The sequence below is a fragment of the Ptychodera flava genome, unplaced genomic scaffold (genome assembly GCF_041260155.1).
Source record: "Ptychodera flava strain L36383 unplaced genomic scaffold, AS_Pfla_20210202 Scaffold_34__1_contigs__length_2629520_pilon, whole genome shotgun sequence".
NCBI classification, from domain to species: domain Eukaryota; kingdom Metazoa; phylum Hemichordata; class Enteropneusta; family Ptychoderidae; genus Ptychodera; species Ptychodera flava.
In genome coordinates, this window is record NW_027248356.1 from 2,057,556 (window position 1) to 2,077,280 (window position 19,725).

General features: G+C 38.3%; 1 protein-coding gene across 1 annotated transcript in view; it reads left to right on the forward strand.

The window, feature by feature from the left end:
* LOC139127657 (uncharacterized) overlaps positions 1-19,725 on the forward strand; it is a 43,973-nt gene that overhangs the window by 4,102 nt on the left and 20,146 nt on the right. Inside the window, exon 3 of the mRNA XM_070693570.1 lies at positions 5,231-5,515. Coding sequence (XP_070549671.1) covers positions 5,231-5,515 — 285 coding nt within the window. The remainder of the gene's footprint in view (positions 1-5,230; positions 5,516-19,725) is intronic.

Consider the following 19,725-nt stretch of genomic DNA (forward strand, 5'->3'; position numbering starts at 1 on the left):
ACCCCCCATTCAGACATTGTGCAAACACCAAAAGGAGCACTTAGACATAACTTTCGTCACCTGACATATCGATCACAGCAAAGTAAAGACATAAAACTCTCTCCACATGCAGATTCCAGGGGAAATACAGACATTACTCCAAACACTCTGCTCAGAACGCTCAAACAGGACATTCACAAACCACAGGAGGTTGAAAAGGAAGCCACTGCTACTGAAAATGTTGCACCTGCACAACTGTTCCCTTACAAAAAAGTCCCATTGGGCTCCAATAGCAATCAGTCCAACAGGACTCCAATAGTACTATCCAATATTATTTGGGAAAATGTTCTATGAGACTGTCCCATGATAGTCCAATAATGAATGCGCACCTGTGTCCTATGAGACAGTTCCATAGTAGTCCAATAGGAACATTTCACGTCTTATTGGACAGTCCTATAGTAGTCCAATAATAACACCATACGTCCTATCAGACGGTCCTATGGTAATCCCATAGGAACATTATAACGTCCCGTTGAACTCAGCCAGTACATGCATATACATTGTTATTATAGAATGAAATCTGGCCTGGACTAGAATTAAAATGTTAACAATAAAAAATTGCATTTTATACATATAGACGCTAAGAAGACAAGCTAAATAGCAGGTGTTTCAACGTTTGTTATGGAGGAGAATTAGAACTTGCAATTGATATACATTTTGAACAGCGTAACTTTATTTCTGTCTATGATCATAAAGAATGGCAGGAAATTGAGGAGATGCATAATATATTATACAAACCGACATGTAACAACTATCTATTTGAACTAGAATACCTGAGACAACAGAAGCATACTGCACATTGAAATTAAGGTCTACCTTCGGGAAATTTTTGAGCTGCAGCTTTATATCGCTCTTGTTTCAGATGATAGGTTCATTCGATGCTGCTATGTATCCCAAAGTTATGACAGAAAACATTAATTTCCAATATCTTAATTTTAATAATTCAATAACCAAATGAGCTCTAGTCACCAGCATAGAATGAATTCAGGGCGTGAGCAGAAATCATTGAGATATCAACTTCCTGTTTGTTATGTAACAGGAGGTCAAACCCCTTTGTTTCATTGCTCCTTTGTCTCACTTAAGGTAGCCAGATACCTTATAGACACTTTCAGATATTTAGCTGTTTCTCAGATATAAAAAGTCCAAATCCCCAACAAAGTATATATTTTCTGAAAGCCCGTGATATTGGGAAGTCCGACCGTGCAGAGTACACAACTGTTGTCAACCACCATTATTTCGGCATACAGCTCTGTTTGTCCCTGATATCTTTGATAAGTGACCAATTTGAGCCAACTTGCATGTATATATAAATGTGTGTGTACAGACCGTCAATGCTTCAGTGCAAGCAATCTTCCTTCCTTCAAACTTCCCCTTTTCTGTAACTTTCAGGGCTTCTTTGTGTCTGTTATCTTGTTTTCAAAGGTATCTGCTTTCTTGTCACTCTTATCTTACCAGCAAAACACAGTTACTGTCCGTCTACATTTGTAAATTCAATTGCATTGTAAATGCATGCTTAACTGCCATGGTAATACAACAATAGTATAGCAGTTTTGTTTGGGCATATTCTTTTGGCCAAAAAACTTTCCAAATAGGAATTCTGATCAATCAAATGCAAGTTACAAAACAAAATGTGCTGTGGTTGATATTATGGCAGGCTCAAAATTAAAATTTCTCTGGTAGTCCACTTGGGCTACCATTTTCTTAAGTTTTTAGCCCACTGACAAGGGCTGGTAGCCCATACATATTTTAGTTTAGGTATATGTTTTCATTAACCATGCAAGGACAAGAAAAAGCTACTTTTAAAGATTCTGCACATAAAATGAATTTTTTAGTCTTTTGATGTGAATATTTGCACCTTTAATACCCAGAGAAAACAGGCATAATGGACAACAGTGATACTCAACAGTTTGTTGACCTATTGACAACAGTTTGATTCTCAGAGTTGTATGCAAATTTTGGTAGTCGCCATGACAATGACCACGACCTCCTCAGCACCACTGTAGCAGGGCTAATATCAGTGTGATTGTGATTGATACATTTTGATCCAAATGCAATGAAACTGTGATTTCATTAGCCATCATTTTCTGTGCCTGTCATCCAATTCTGATATTGAAAGTTTGTTGCAAAGTTTCAACACAGATTCTTCTTTTAATTTGCATAACAAAGCCATAGTCTTGCCTTTCTGTGTCCAGCTGTATTTGACTGCATTGAGCCGGTCCAAAAGAGACGGACCGGACATGGCATGCCTATGACTTAATGTCTAGTCCTAGGCTTTGGTAGTCCGCCTGGGCTATCATTTCATGGATTTTGGTAGCCCCAGGGAAAAATTGGTAGTTTGTGGACACCGGACTACCTCTAAGTTCTAGCCTTGTATGGGATTGTATGTGGATCTCATTGTTTGCCGTGCCCTCTTAAGTTATACGGTGAGAGTTTATATCTATATTCAGTACACCAATTTTGTGTTGCTATTGCTGGAGTTGTAGTAAAAGTTTGATGAGCATGATATTCTAATTTATGCTCATGTGCATATTAACAGAGATTCTTTAACAACATCTTGTATCAAAACTGAATGTAGTGCAATTGATTGAACCACTTGGATACGTTGATTACACTTGGAGTAACCGTATCTTTGGCAAAAATTTAATGACCATTTAATTACTGATTAATAGCTTATTTGTATGTTAATGAAATTCTGTAATCAGGCTGCTAAATTTGATCAGACTGCTAAGCTACAATATCTTTTAGAGCATGATATGTTTACATTGTACTCACATTTCTTCATGATGATATGGAAGTTTTAAGAGTGTGACATATCACAATTAGTTCATTTACAAATCTATGTATGACTCACTGTACGATACGTAGGCAAAATATCAAAGCTGAATACCGAAAATTTGAACATCAAGTTAATTGATGAATGACCTATGTTTATCTCAAGCATTATGGTATGATAAGTAGCATCAAGTTTGTGATTATTATACAACAAGTATGGATAAAAACCTATAGCTTTTATATGTTTCTATTGCTTTCCTTTTGACACCCAGCGTCCACTTAGGTCTTACTCTGACTTTTTTTCTGAAAAGTGCTGTTACAAGTACTAGCATTCTTCTAAATACTTTGGCTACATATTTATATGTCAAGGTGAATTATTCAAGAGATGTAGAGGCATTAAAGCGTATGGGTTGACCGAAGTAATGATTGACGTTTACTGGCGAGTGACATTAATTACACTAATATTAACAAAAATAATTATCAAGAACTGGACAAAAGCACTTTCTGCTTCAAATTCTCTCATGCATACTATATATGTATTAAACAGAAACCAATGTTATTCAATGTAAAAAACATTAAAAAACTTTGCAAATACAAATGCAATGTGCATGACAGCTTCAACGTGTAAATTATTAGCTCACATGGCAATCATATGGAAAAGCATCCGAAACCACACATTTACAGGGTATTGGTATCACTATGCTATTGTCATGACAATTTAAGTTCATAACATTGACAGATCATGCTGACTCTATGCAAGTAGATAATGCTTTTTAGCAAGAATTTGTTCTGCAATTTTGTAAAACCACAAGCTGTAATCATTTACACTCACGATTGATGAAATGACCAGTAATGTCGTGATAGTGAAAAGTATATTACCTCTAAGTTAGATTGTAATATTGGAGTGTTAGATTGTGATGAAGTATTTAGTTTCCCTTCTTATATGAAATTGAAAGATGCCCAGTCAAAAGTATTCTGCACATAAATTATCATTGACAGTCAATGAGAACCGTTTTGCAGTCTTGATTAATCAAATTGATCAGTATTTTGCACAGGCGCTTGGCACATTGCTGGGATAATAATCATATTTAATATGTAGAATGTCTATACACAACTTGATTAGTCAATAAAAGAATCACCGTACGTGATATTAGTGTTGGTTTATAGGCCTGCATGTTGACTAGCATTATATACGAATGGCTATGGCTGCCTGGCTTTGGCCCGGCAAACGCACTGCATAATCATCAATGTGTAGAATGTCTACATGACTTGATTATTTAATAAAGAATAATGGTACGTGATATTACTGTACATGTCGGCTAGCTTAACCGAGCGGCTGTAGAGCTCTGCAGGGCTTGGGCCCGGCTTGGGACCGTTGTCCACTGCTGCACAAACAGGAAGTAAAGGTCTGAAAGCTTTTCACTGCCCGATTTCATAAATCAGCGAAATTCACGAACTCCGAGCGTTTCCGGGGATAAAAACTGGCCAACGGTCAGATGGTTGCATAAACAATCGATCGACTGGTCTCTTTTGCGTAAAATAATACCTTACCCTATGCTACTGGCGAGAAATCATCCTGAAATCGACTGGGCACACCAACCCAGCGCCGGCCATTTTGAATCAGCTGCATGCAATGTACGCGTCTGCATACAACCCTTCGCAGATGACGTATTGTCTTTCAATTGCTCTTCTCTCATTGGACGCGTACATTGCATGCAATTATTTTTTCATAATGTTTGAGAAACTATGTAGCTTTAATAAGAGGACAGCTTATTATGTTCAGTGATGTTAGATATAGCCTGTACTCAAGCATTTTCATTTCACAAATGATCAATCAATGAAATTGAGGTTTGTTCCCATTGGTAACACAAGTGTTTATACCATAGTGTTTCCAAAAGGTAATGGTATTTAGGATGTAAAGAGCTACCGTTGAAAGTGGAAATTAAGTAACTATAAGTTTACTGTTGATAACATACTAGTTAGAGCACATTGCACAATCGATTTTGATCTTTAGTCACACTTCCATTATGACTGCAGTTTTGAAGACAATCAAGAATGGCATACTTGTTTTTGCTCATATAATGATATAAATAAACCGATGTGGAAGCACCTTTGTCCAGTGATTACTAGAAGCAACATAAATAAGTTCAGATATTTTACATTAACTATTTGTGTAAATGAGCAAATTTCTCTTTCTGTCAATACATACATAAAGATTCGAAATGAGCAAATTTAAAATTCTTCTGAAGGAAGCTACCCCCTGGGGCAGACTACTTATGAAGCACAGCTCCTTACATTTCCCTTCAAAAGAAATCTGCTATCAGCCATAGCCTCCTTCATGTGGTGTCAAAATTTCTCATTCCATATCTTTATTTATGAGAGAAAGAGAAATTTGTTGACATAGTTATTTCCATTTTAGCCCTGGAAGAAAGGTCAACATTAGAATTTCAACTGAAGGAGGCAAAGGCTGAGAAGGCTACGTTGGAAGAGAGATGTAAGGAACTGACACAGAAGTTAGAGTACACTGGGCACTCAATGGTCAGTCAACGAATAGGGAACAGGTTGGAGAGAGATAAATTGCAGTCAGAACTTGAAGAGAAGAAGAAGCTGATCAAAGATCTTGAGGATAAAGTGACCGAATTAGAACATAAATTTGAAGGATATGCTGATGGAAAACAGGGAACATTGAGTACAGCCTCAGAAGGTAAGATTACAAATATGTTGGATTGGCAGTTAAGCAGTGGTATTGCCAGTCCTCTAGGACTTGTATTTTCATCTATAGAGTAAATCCAATGGTTGCAGCATTTGGTCTTGCAGCTTTAAAGCAAGTTGCCTGCCCAGAAAATATGGCCAGGATATATAATATATCGTACCAGCGACCAGGCTTCTTGTAGATGGAGAAGGAAAGAACAAACAGAAAAATGAAGCTGTAGCATGGCCATAGACATTTACTGTTTCAGCTTGGATTGAAAAATGACTGTAAGGCAGAGTGAAAATAAAGCTTCCGAATAATGTCTCTATTTTACATGTGCATCCTATCTTCTCTTTGTGCACAGGGTCTAGTGAGCAATATTCGTCTAGAAGTTATGAATATGATCAATAAATATCTTGTATTAAACTTTGCTTCATTAGAGTTTTATACAAGCCTTACCTGTGTCTAGTGTGTGTGCCTATCACTTTACCCTAGCTTTCTGTATAGTATTTCAAAGAAAACAGTCTATATCTGTTAATTTCCCTCCCTAATCCCCTTCATTAATTTGTTCTGCCGATCACCGATGGGGGGGGGGCTTATCGCCCTGACCAAATACCTCGTTAGCAGCTCATAAGGTAGTAGACAGAAAGGGCTGAAACTCTCAGGGTCCGTGGCAAGAGGATGGGAGTAAAGTACCAAGACACTTAATTTAATAAACAACGTATACTATTTGGTATGCATGTATTCGCGAACGCCATTACGTAATCTTCTAAGTAGTTCAGCAGTAATGGCGCCCGCTTTGAATTTTCATGTAAAGTAATGGATACGAACATATTGGAGTCAGGAAGAAATATTTTGCCCCCTGATCTCTTATAACATTGAGGCCAAATTAAGTACTTTCCTTATTATTGTGAGAGAAAATCAACTGATTATGAAGCGTACAGGTTGCTGTGTTACCTCCAAGACTACACTGGCCCTGGTCGTTTCGAGTTCTCGGGCGTAATAGTCTATGGGCCGACAAGATCTATCGTTTCAAAAATGGAACTAAATCGAATTTGGAAGTTATAAACGATTGAAATGACAAATACTTGCCCAAAAGATATAGAAAACAAATTTTTCAACCTCCTTTACCTGAGAGGGGCGTAGAATTAAACCAAAAAGTCCCAAAAAACGAAGTAGATGCAAATAGGGGCAAAAGGTCATTAGTTTGTTTCTCGAGAGCAACAAACGTTCTCATTGGTGACTTCGATGACATTTCAATCACGTGATCCAATCAAACAATGCGCTATATAGACGAACAAGATGGCCGCCCTTGCCAATATGCAGTGTGTATGCCACGTCGCGAAGAAGAAAAGAAATGAGCCTGTTTATTCCTTCACGGATAAATCATGGGCTAAATTGCTTCAATGTACTGAAGTATGGAAGGATTCTGATGGTTTGGAGCAGGAAATAGCACTGCAGGTAAGCGCTGAATGCCGAGATCAGGCGGGCTTCCACCGTGTATGCTATCAGCGTTTTACAGATAAACACCGGCTTACTCAGGCACAGAAACGCAAAGAGAAAGGTACTGTGCGGAAAACGCTGTTAACAAGCAAATCAAGTGAGCCGACGGAAGTTGATAATGATGGTCAATACCAAGTTTCTCCTAAAAAGCGACACCTGCGGTCCAATCCTACTTCCACCGCCATTTCGGCAGCAAAACGCCGAAGTATACATGTATTACCACCGATATGCATCTTGTGCAGACGTCGAAAACAAAGACGGGACCCGATAACAAAAAAGAAGACAAATGAAAGACTTACTTCATGTGAAACTGATGGGCATACATTGATTAAAGCTGCGGAACATAGGAAAGACGAGAAACTGTTGATTCAACTGCGAGGTCAAGACTTGGTCAGTATAGAAGTTAAGTATCACCAATCATGTTACCTAAGTTATACAAGATGTGTAACTTACACATATCAGAAGAAAGCAGAGGAAGACAGCGGTATCATGTATGCCCCATCCTTTAAGAATTTTGTGATGAAATTGTACAGAAGAGAATCATTGAAGGCAGAGAGTGCATTGCAATGGATGTGATGAGAAATATCTTTATTAAAATGATCAATGACGAAGAAGACAAAAACTCGTCACTAAAAAAGACTGCAAACAAGGTTTGGTGACAAACTAGTGTTTATTCGACCTAAGTATCGCCAATGCGAAATACTGATGGCTAACCGAGGAGATTCTGCTGCAGATTATCATATCTTGAATATTACCAATACAGATTCTGAAAGTGAAGAGAGTGGAAATGAAATGGAATCACAGTCAATGACAACAAGCTATAACAACAACCAAGATGAAAGGCTTGAGATGATCCACACTGCAATGAATATTCACAGTATTCTTGAAGAAACTGAGGGCATTAATAACTGGCCTCCAAGGGCAGAAGACCTTACAATACAGCAAAGTAGAAGTATTGTGCCAATAAAGCTGTTCAATTTCCTAGCTTGGTGTACTGGCACATCACAGGACTCTCTTACAAGTGAACGCATGGATGTCCCGTCAGCTGTAGAAAACAGATTGTTATCAGTCTGCCAGGACTTAATCTTCTTGTCATCTCGAGGACGGAAAGTCACCCCAAAACACTTGTCTCTCGGTATGGCAGTGCGTCATTTGAAAGGGTCTTCATCTTTGATAGGATTGCTGAATGGTTTGGGCCATTGTGTTTCACATTCATCGGTTTTAGAGCATGACACAGCACTAGCTCAACAACAACAACTTCACAGTGATGGTTTGCCACCTGGATTTTGTCAAGAAGTGTTTACCACCTTAGTTTGGGACAATAATGATTTTGGTGAAGAAACTCTAAGTGGTAAGTAGACTCAGACACCGGTACACATACTGTGATTAGCTTTCCATGTTACAGCTTATGATTTACACCAAGACGCGATGAAAACTAAATTTTTTAAAGCCTTTGTGTTAAATATTTTGCTGTGATTTTACTTTTTGCAGTTTTAATACAAGGAGGTAATTACACATTTTAACTTTTATTTTCTTACGAGGTATATTTCAATTATGATAATATTGTAGGAAAAGGTACAACTCACAACACCAATGGAATCATAATTCAAAGGAACACTGGAGATGAAGCTAATACAGCTGACAACCTTTCAACTGCCGTTGCCATTACAAAGTCAAAGCAAAGGACACTTACCGCTCCAACAAGCAACATTATTGAGTACCATGGTCGCCCTCGCCATGGCCCTACACCGTCAGGTTGTACATTGTGAAATACAATAATCATCACAGTCACTACGTATCATGATGTCATGGTCTCATATTACGGTTGTAAGTATTGTAAGCGCACACTCGTGAAATGTTGCCATATTATCGCACCATTTGCACAAAGACTTACTTGCCCTTCCCCTTCATCCTAAATTTCAATCATTGTTGCATTTTCTCAGTTTAAACAATATGTAAACAATCAAACCAATTACTGTTCATACATAGTCTCGTTAACCCCAATATAAAGGTGTCCCTTTAACTGTTGAAACCCTTATATTTATTTCCTTGTTGGTTAATATTTTAATTACATTTTATGAAAGTTGTTGTATTGCTAATTTAATTGTCATTTTCTTATTGTACTATTACCATGAAATACTGTTGTTATTATTATTATTATTCTTATTATTGGAATATCAAGTTCAATACAATAACTTATTTTTCATGTTACCTATCTAATAGGTTCAGATGCTGATTGCATGTTTCAAAACCAGGATAGAATGATTGATGTCCCAATTACTAAAGACTTGGCATTTGGATTTGCAAAACTGTGCAGGTACCGTATGTATTGACATATCTTCAATTACTTAAATGTCGCATGATTTTTATTTTTATTTATATATTTTCTTTCTTCTTTTAACATTTGCACTTTGATTTTTTCATGTTTGCATCATTAGGTCGAGGAAGGAAATGTGACTTTGCCGTCATGGACTGGATTCAATCAGCAACTCTCAGGCAATATCATACAGCCTGTCAGCAAAATTGGCTACCTACCAGTGATAGATGCCAGTCCAACAGAGAAGTCCACAATAAACACAGTACTGAGTACAAGTGTTGACATCGCTAATAAACTCTGTCTGCAAAGTGTGGTACTTAATATGGATCTGACAATTTATTCAAAGGCACAGGAAATCCGATGGCAGAATGAAGAGTACGGACAAAACGCTTAATACTGCGTCTTGGAGAATTTCATACGGCGATGTCATTTCTATCTGCAATAGGAAAGCGCTTCAGAGATGCTGGCTCGGAGGATATCATGATAGAGTCTGGTATTTTAGCCCAAGGTTCAGTCAATGGTGTTATGAGCGGACATCATTACAACCGAAGTGTTCGCTGCCATAAGCTGGTTGCCGAGGCTATGCACCGTCTCCGCTTTAATGAGTTCCTTGACAGCTTGACTGAAGAGGAACATTTACCTGTAGTCGCCAGCCTTCTTGATCTTCATGACAGCTATCCCCATTCGTTCATTGATGCAGTGAATATGGAAGAAATGAAGCAGTTACAACAGAAATACACAGACCATATAGAGAGGTGCTGTGAAAGCAATGTCAATTATGCTTTCTTGAGTTCGTATTTGAACATGGTACAGCTACTACTCCTATTCATCAGAGGTACACGTGAAGGGGACTGGCATTTACATCTAGCTGCTATACGACAGATGTTACCATGGTACTTTGCCTATGGGAAAGTCAATTATTCACGTTATCTTCCAATGTATCTGCAGGAAATGTTAACTCTACCACAAGCACATCCTGATGTATATGAGAAATTTTGTGAAGGTGAATTTGCTGTACAGCGATCATGTGATCATCCATTTTCAATGACAGCATGTGATCAAGTCATTGAACAGATTTTCAATCGCGAATCCAAGACAAAAGGTTTCACACGAAACAAGGGTGCACTCAACCGATGGATTCTCAGTCATCCAGCATGTTCAGCTATTGCAACAGGTTGCTTCACCCAAGCTGGTAAGACAGACAAGCAGTCAGAAAATAAGACCTGACACAAGTCAGGATGAAGAGAGATGAATCTGATGTGCAGGAAGTGATGTCAACCTTGCTGTCAGTTGGGTCACCGTTCACCAGTGACAAAGATAGTCAACTAGTTCATCTTACAGCTGGTGCCCTAGCTAGTCAAGAGATCACGTCAGGTCTTACCAATGCATATTCAAGAGGTGAAGAGGCCTACCTACAGTTTGAGAGTGAGCGTCTGACACAAGGAGTCAAAGATTTGTTTGACAAAATGTCCATGGTACGAGGGAAGACGTTTGCAGATATATCCAAGAAACCAAAGTCTAAAGTAACCATGAACTGCTTGTCACTGAAAGAAAATAGAAATCTTCTCCAGAGAATGCTGTTCATTGCACAGATACGACAACTTGATCTTCATGATGCCCTGACATACCCACTAGGCCCTGTTCCAGCAATGTGGCCAACTTCGATGAGACAATGACGAAGACAAAAAAAGCTGTTCTTGCTCATCATCTGGAGGCAACATTTCCAGAAGCCATTGTTGACCTCAGTTTCAAAGGCAAGACTGCCATTATTGTTGATGCTATGGCGATGATTCAAATACAAAGTAAAATACCAGCTACATTTGGAGAATTTGCATCCAGCATATTTTACCAGCTGAGAGCAATCGCCGCTAAGTATGATGCCACAAGAATTGACTTTGTCATCGATCAGTACAGAGAACAGTCCATAAAAGATGCAGAGAGAAAACGTAGGGCAAACACAGGTACCCTTACCGAGATTTGGATCACAAGACCAACTCTAAATATGCCAAGGCAGTTCAGAAAGTATCTTGCCTCTGGTAAGAATAAAGAATCTCTCCTACTCTTTCTGTTTGAATCATGGAAAGAATATGAATCAGAATGCCTGCAGGGTATCACCATGTACGTTACTAATGGCGAGTTATGCTACAGGTTGCAATCTGCAGACGGTGTTATGGACGTAACCGAGGTACCTGAATTACAGTGTGACCACAGGTCCAGTAGGCATAATTTGTGATGATTTTTTCCTATTATTATCATAAAAAATAATTATGAATATTAATAAATTATTAATATGAATGTTACAGAATATTAAAACTTTTTTACACACAATGCCGTCTACTTTGTGTAAATGCCATCTGGAAACTCCATTGTTTTGATAATTATGATTATGAATAAATTATGATTATGATTAATAAAGTCATATTTTACACATTGTAATGTGCTTATGTGAACAACCCTCTGGAAACCCTCATATAGTTTCACAATCTATGCCAAAATATACAAGTGACACCATTGCCCAGGTTCAGTCTACGGCGAGAGTTACCATTGCCCAGGTTCAGTCTACGGCGAGAGTTACTACACAGTGTATATAAAGAGAAGGTAGCCAGCTCCACTCGACAGTAAACTGACATACCCATGAATTACCTCCGTTTTCTTCACTTCTGCATGTTGATTCTCAAAATTTCTCCCGGTATTGGCAAGTCCATAAATCAGCCATCAAATCTACCCAGTTTTGGCCACTTAGACGGAAAATTTGTGAAGTTTGGGGCTGCGAGAAGGTATATATCGCCAATGAAATGATGCAGCCTTAGCGGAATCGACAGCATCCGGGATCTTTTAGGGCCGTTTGCGAAATTTGAATGTAGCCGCCAAGCGGGGCCAAGGGCGGAGCCATGATTTAACGTTATTTGATATGCTGACATAATTGATCGTACGGCCAATGAACGCTCGTGACCTTTTTTACACATGAAAGTTACACTTACACTGTACGATTACTTCATGGTCTGTCTAAGGATGGAGGTGCCTCAAGTCAACGGTCCAAGCTATGTATGTGTGATTACAAACGGATGACGGGTTGCAGATGCGTTTGTTTATGATAGATACCCGGTTGACATTATTAAAATATGTCAAGTTCAGCGACTTGGCGAGGAGACCTCAAAACAGCGTACGTACGTACAAACACGCAGTCACCTTCCAATTGAACTTGTGATTTTCAGAGATTTACAATGAAAATACAGGCAGCGTTGACTGTCGTCTATTTTGCTGCCCAACAAAATATTAAAAACGCAGTCACGGACGTGTTTTACAGACAAAGCACAGACAATGTACCTTGAAATCGATATCTTTTTTATTGAAAAGGCGTACGCGTGCTGGCGTTACGAGGACCTGTTACTTTTTTATGAATATGTTAGACAAATATATCCATGTCTTGCAAAAAATACTGAGAAAAAAAGAAATTTAAATAATATTATCAATAGTTTTTTTACAGAGCTTCCGTTCACGCAAAATCCTGCGTATTTCAAGCATGTTATTACTTTGAAGTACGCAAAGTAAAATGACGTCTGCGTAATCCGATACGCATTAAAAAGCGCAGTCTCTGTAACAAAGACACGTAGTTTCCCTTCACTGTGAAGTTTATCCAGGACTAAAAATAAATTGTTTGCTGATAAAAATGTTCATAATTTAGCAATATTTTGTCCTACATCCTGTCAATCACGTTTTCCTTCAAGTCTGTACCAATAAAAATGTAACAAGTTCAATAGAGTTCGTCGTTATTGCAAAAAAATGGGGTTTTTTCCCGCTGCGCCCAATGCATACTTGTAAACCCTGAAGATCTCCTAGTCGAATATCAAGTTTAAGTTAATGCTACGCAGACTTAAAAATAAGTTTTATGCCGGTCTGCAAACTTATTCCAGAATATTGCAAAATTGGCCATATACATTGCAGCCGTGATTCCAGTCTCATCTGTCCCGTGTGAGGGCGTGGGTTCAGTACCCAAAACAGGATTACAAAATCGAAACGTAGCTGTCTAAGTGACTATGCCTGATCTAAATGATCTGATGGTGATAACCACGGAAGGCCCGAGACTAAGTGAATTTGACTTCAGAGCAGCGATGATAGGTCAGGCAGCGAAGGCAATAGTGGGAAGTTGTAGTCTAAATAATTAGTAAGAAATGAAAATCGTCGACAGAAATAGAACAGAACAAATTATGAAACTAATATCAAAGAAAATACATTGCCACTGATGTTGTTTATTGAACACTTTTAACTTTTGAACCGGTTTTCGATATCGCGTAGACAGCTGTTATATATAGGTACTTACATGTAGTCATGTTGTACGCATTTTTGGTACATTTTACGCAAATAGAAAAACAATTTGCGAACAGCCTTACGCAGATTTGGAAATCCTAACCGAAGCTCTGCAGTTTTATCACACTCAGAAACTGAAGCGAGGACTTTCTGTCTTCGGGAAAAACAATTGACGCTACACACGGATGCAGCAGGGTCTGTGGAAAAAACACTAAAATTCTGAAACGAGAACGGGCAAGAAAACGTCAGCACGTTTGTAAGCCTGGAAGTGTTAGTCGTGTTCCTTGCTATTGAAGGTATTTGTGGGTACGATGTGCACATGGCGGAGGTTCTTCGGGAATAGGTGGATACCGTGGAAACCTAGCTGTGATATCGCAGCGGCGAACGCGTTCAAATCAAAGGTCACCGCCACGGTCAAATATCACAGCTAGTGGAAACATTTTAATTGCTACGGATTAGTCGCTGATGTGTTTGGCGGAGGAGGGGCAGAGGAGTCGGTCACAGTTGATGACGGTGTGCTCACTGTCGTCGGAATTTCATCTGGACGTTTGTAATGGACGTACGTGATGACGGTGTCATCAAATAATATGGATAAGGTGTATATAATGCTGGCAAACACGATCGCAGCAATCTATATTGAGCTGCCTACTGCGGTGTTTGTTCAGTTGATGCTGTCCCCGTTTCGCTGAAGCTACCACCTCCATTGATCGCATACCCAGTAAGCTGCTTTGGAGCAACCTTAAAACTGCTATAAAGTTCGAAAAATACATCGTCCAACAAGAGAAATGAAACTCATTCCACGTTTTGATGTTGATCAGACACATGTACATTCGGGTCAACTGATGAGAGGTCTAATCAAAGGTCACGAGCGTTCATTGGCCGTACGATCAATTATGTCAGAATATCTAATAACGTTAAATCATGGCTCCGCCCTTGGCCCCACTTGGCGGCTACATTCAAATTTCGCAAACAGCCCTAAAAGATCCTGGATGCTGTCGATTCCGCTAAGGCTGCATCATTTCATTGGCGATATATACCTTCTGGCAGCCTCAAACTTCACAATTTTTCCGTCTAAGTGGCCAAAACTGGGTAGATTTGATGGCTGATTTATGGACTTGCCATTACCGGGAGAAATTTTGAGAATCAACATGCAGAAGTGAAGAAAACGGAGGTAATTCATGGGTATGTCATTTTTCTGCCGAGTGGAGCTGGCTACCTTCTCTTTAGGGAAAACCATTTGATTTCTGGGGGGGGGGTATGGAGGATTTTGAGAAAAAAAAATTTGTCACAAGGTGAGAGAGAAGAAAAAAAAATTGATCCTGTCATGGCCTGAGAAAAAAAATTGTCATAACAGACAGAAGAGAAAAAAAATGCACCAGAAATAAGCAAAATTTGGAAATCTTATTCTCATGTATTCTTTACAAGCGCGCCGCCATAGCGGCGCAAATGTTTTACCACAAGCAATTCTTATGTTTCTTTTCCCAGCACTTATGATATAAGCATGTACTACATAGGTCTACTTTACACCTCAGTACACTCAATGTTTTCCTTCCTTTTCTGACCCAAGAAATCATATTTCAGGATTTCTGTTGCAATATCTCAATGGCATAGGCACTATCTAAAGGGGACTATTTGACTTCTGTAAATTGTGAAAATTTAAAACACAAGACAGGAGTCAATAAACTAGTGTTAAAACCAATATATTATTTTCTCAATATAAATTTGTTAAAAAGATGTACCTGACAATGAAAAATTGAGGAACAACAAATATAATGAAATACAATGTGTGACCTTGTTTTTCTGACCACAAACACCGGATCACAAACATGCCATATTCAGGTTTTCATTAGAAGCTGGCAGCTGGAGAAATGACACAAGAAGGTCACTGATTTTCCGTTCCTGTATATTCATTTGTCTTCAGTCTCTGGCAAACAGAACTGTTTTTCACAAATTGTATTGTCATTGTTTGGTTGTTGAATATTGTGACTCAAAAACTGATCATGCAAAAAATGTAAAAAATATCAGTGTTCTATGTCATTTTCAAACAGTTTTACTGAGTGCAAAATAAAGTGAAACTCCTCTCAGATTGCACCATTAAACACATCAATTTCTCAAAATTTCCAATATGAGAGGGGAACCCCCTCTCGTGCTCTCCCCCTTGGGTATTCTAACAGTTTCACTTAGTAAAAAAAATAAAAAACTCTCAGATTGCACCAGACTGCACCATTGCACACATCAATATCTTAAAAATTTCCATGCAAGATAGGGGAAAGCCCCTGTGACACTTTCCCCCTAAGCCTCTCTCATGTTCTCCCCCTGTACTTTCAAATTCTGCCCGGTCAGATATCCTAGTGAAAACCCTGTCATAATATCCATCCAAATTAAACAATGTACTATATGATTAGATACTGCATGATCTTTTATATCTTTATTTTATTGTGACTTTGAATTTCATTTTGATGTGTTCACCTTTTTTGAACCATCATGAGATAACTGATGATTATCTAGCAGGGTACATCAGGATTTGAAAGGTCTTAAAAAAAGACTTTACTGTTGCTGTATTTTTTAAATTTTACAATTACATGTATTGGTATTTAACTTTTCTAAGTGGGGGATCAGTCAAAATTTCAGAGTTAGAGAGGGAGGTTACTCAAATTCATCATGGTTGGCGAAGGGGGGGGTCACTCGAAATTTCGGAGTTTCAGGCCGTAAATAATGACGGCTCCCTTATATACAACGCATTACAAACTTGATGACCAATAAAAAAAAAATTGCACTGCTACTCCATTTGAAAAAAAAAATTGATGCAGGTCTGACAGTAGAAAAAAAAATTGCTGTCACTCTGACAGGAAAAAAAAATTTGCTCCCCTACCCTCTTCCTCCATACCCCCCGAAATCAATGGTTCTCCCCTTATATACCTGTGTAGTAACTCTCGCCGTAGACTGAACCTGGGCAATGGTGTCACTTGTATATTTTGGCATAGATTGTGAAACTGTATGAGGGTTTCCAGAGGGTTGTTCACATAAGCACATTACAATGTGTAAAATATGACTTTATTAATCATAATCATAATTTATTCATAATCATAATTATCAAAACAATGGAGTTTCCAGATGGCATTTACACAAAGTAGACGGCATTGTGTGTAAAAAAGTTTTAATATTCTGTAACATTCATATTAATAATTTATTAATATTCATAATTATTTTTTATGATAATAATAGGAAAAAATCATCACAAATTATGCCTACTGGACCTGTGGTGTGACCACGAAGAGGCTGACACAAGACTACTACTCCATGCTCAACATGCATCATACATCGGGGAAGCAGACAACATTGTCATTCGCAGTCCTGATACAGATGTCTTGATGTTAGCTGTGAGTTGTGCTCATCAATTACAGGGCCAGCTGTTCCTACATCAAACCAGCAAAAATGGTAAAATCCTCTATGTAAACAAGATATCAGAGTCTTTGGGAGACAAGACTGCCCTGGCTCTCCTTGGCCTTCATGTGTTCTCTGGCTGTGATAGCGTGAGTGCTTTCAAAGGCAAAGGCAAGAAGAAGATGATAAAAATGCTTCTTGGAAGTGATACCTACACTGGTACATTCCATGACCTGGGAATGTCATGGACATTGTCTGATACACTGATGACACAAATAGAGTCCTTTGTCTGTAATTTGTATGGACAAAGCCGATGCAGTAATGTGAATGAAGCAAGATACAACTGCTTTCGTCTTGGCCTACACAGTGATGGTGCCCTCCCTCCAAACAAAGACAGCCTGAAATTGCATACACAGCGTGCAAACTACCAAACAGCAATCTACAGGCGATGTTTGCAAGCCAAAATGGATGCACCAAGCCCACATGGACATGGATGGATACTGCAAGACTCAGAGCTATCAATCCAGTGGATGACACTTCCCCCTGCACCAGATTCTATCATCAATTTTGTAAGCTGTAAATGCAAGAAGTCTGGATGCTCATCAAGATGTTCATGTAGAGAAGTGGAATTGCATTGCACAGAGCTGTGTCAGTGTGTTTCCTGTACAAACACAACAAACATTGATGAAAGTGAACTAGCAGATGAAGAGAATGATAGCTCCTCAGACATAGAAAGTGACATTGAATAAACTAATTAACTGTAAGGAAGACATCGACAAAATCAAACATTCAATCATAGTGATCACAATGCAGATAACACTCACTGACAATAGAGAATTATGGACACTTGTGTCTTTCAAATGAAGGGAGATTTCAAATTGAAATGTATTTCCACTGATTGTTTCATCTGACAAAAAACAAAAAGAATAAAAAACCAGAGTGAAGACTAACAAGTGTGGTCATTTCTCCCGTGTAAATTGAAACTTCCAGGCAATTTTTAGCATATACTCTCAAATAGTTGAGTACATCATGGCTAAGAATACGATAAGTATGGACCCTAGGGATTTCTCCATATTTGGTAAAAATTAATTTAAAGAAGGTAATTGGCCATATGAAAGTAACACAAACCACTGTTTTTCAAGAACGAATAACACAACACATCACACCTTATCATGTAGGATCAGCAACCGTTTCAACAAAATCATAGGAAATGCCCGGTCGATACATCTTCTTTTTTAGTGTGAAAAGTTAAAAAAATTGCAGTTTTGGTTAAAAAATATATGTTAGACATTTTCAAGAAATGTTTGTGGATCTCATGTGAGAAAATTGGAGATGAAAGGGAATAGTTTCATGGTTTTGAACATACAGTTACCAATAAACATCATCTGTTTTTTCACAAAAAACATGAAAATGTGTGTTTTTTGTAAAAAAGCGCTTTTTTCATGTTTTTCGATGAAATAACAGTTGTTTTCAATTTTTCTTATAATTATTTTGGTACACACAACAATAACTATCATGAACAGAGTAACAACAACTTTTTATCATTTTCACTGAAAATTACAAAAAAACCAAGCTTTTTGGTCAAAAATCTAATTAATGTGCAAGATTTTGCAATGGAACATTGTGATTTCCATACAAGCATGTTCTAAACTGTCTTTTCACATAATATCAATATACACAAACGTGTGGGTAACAACAATCAACTTCCAGAGCTTTTTCTAGTCCTCGGCCCACAGACTATAAGCTGTCGCATGGCTTTAAAGTTCCACTCCACGATCTACGCGACAGGTATGCGTTGCTTCTATCTCACAACTAACTCGACAGACTGCTGAAGTTTATTCCTGTAATTCTACTAGTCTGTTTTGATATCTAAATGCCACATATGCGTCAGACTTAGGCAAGTGTAGCTACCTCCTTTCTCTACGTCGGTCATTATACAGACCATGTAGGTCCCTCTTTCATTCTACCTCAATGTATACAGACCACGGTCCCGCCGGTGTACAGACCACGTACGGACCAATGATGAACTATGTTATGACGGAGATGTCGCACAAACGGTAAAGGAAATTTCATCGAATTACAACGAAATTATGCTGCTATTCTCTTTCGTAATACCTCCCGTTGTACAATACACCATGGTTGTAAAAATATACCATTTAGAAACTAATTTCCCGATAGAATTTCGTAACATTTCAAGAACATTTCCTGAAGTAAACATTAACATGCATCATTCCACGACGAGTCATCGCTGGGATTACTACTTGACCTTTGAGCCGGATCAATGGGGAAAGTCAAAATCGATCAAAATATTCTCGGTTTTTTCAAAGGTTCATCACTTATATAAATCAAACATTTCTTTGCGTAATTCTTGATTCGAAACATATCTCCGTTACATTTACCCAAAGAAGGGAACACAATGAACAACACAAAGATCCAATAATGTCAATGAACCTGTAACAAAAGCAATTAAACCAGCAAAATTGCAAAGAAAGGCAAAAAACAACAGGCAAAAAAAATAAAGGAACCTAGAGGGTCACTACAAAAATAATCATAGTCGGCTTCTTGGATACAATCTCTCTCTCTCTCTCTCTCTCTCTCTCTCTCTCGTGGTGTCTCTCTCTCTCTCTCTCTCCTCTTTCTCTCTCTCTCTCTCTCTCTCTCTCGTGGTGTATCACCTATCGGACATACTTTAAACTAGTAAAGTTTTTGA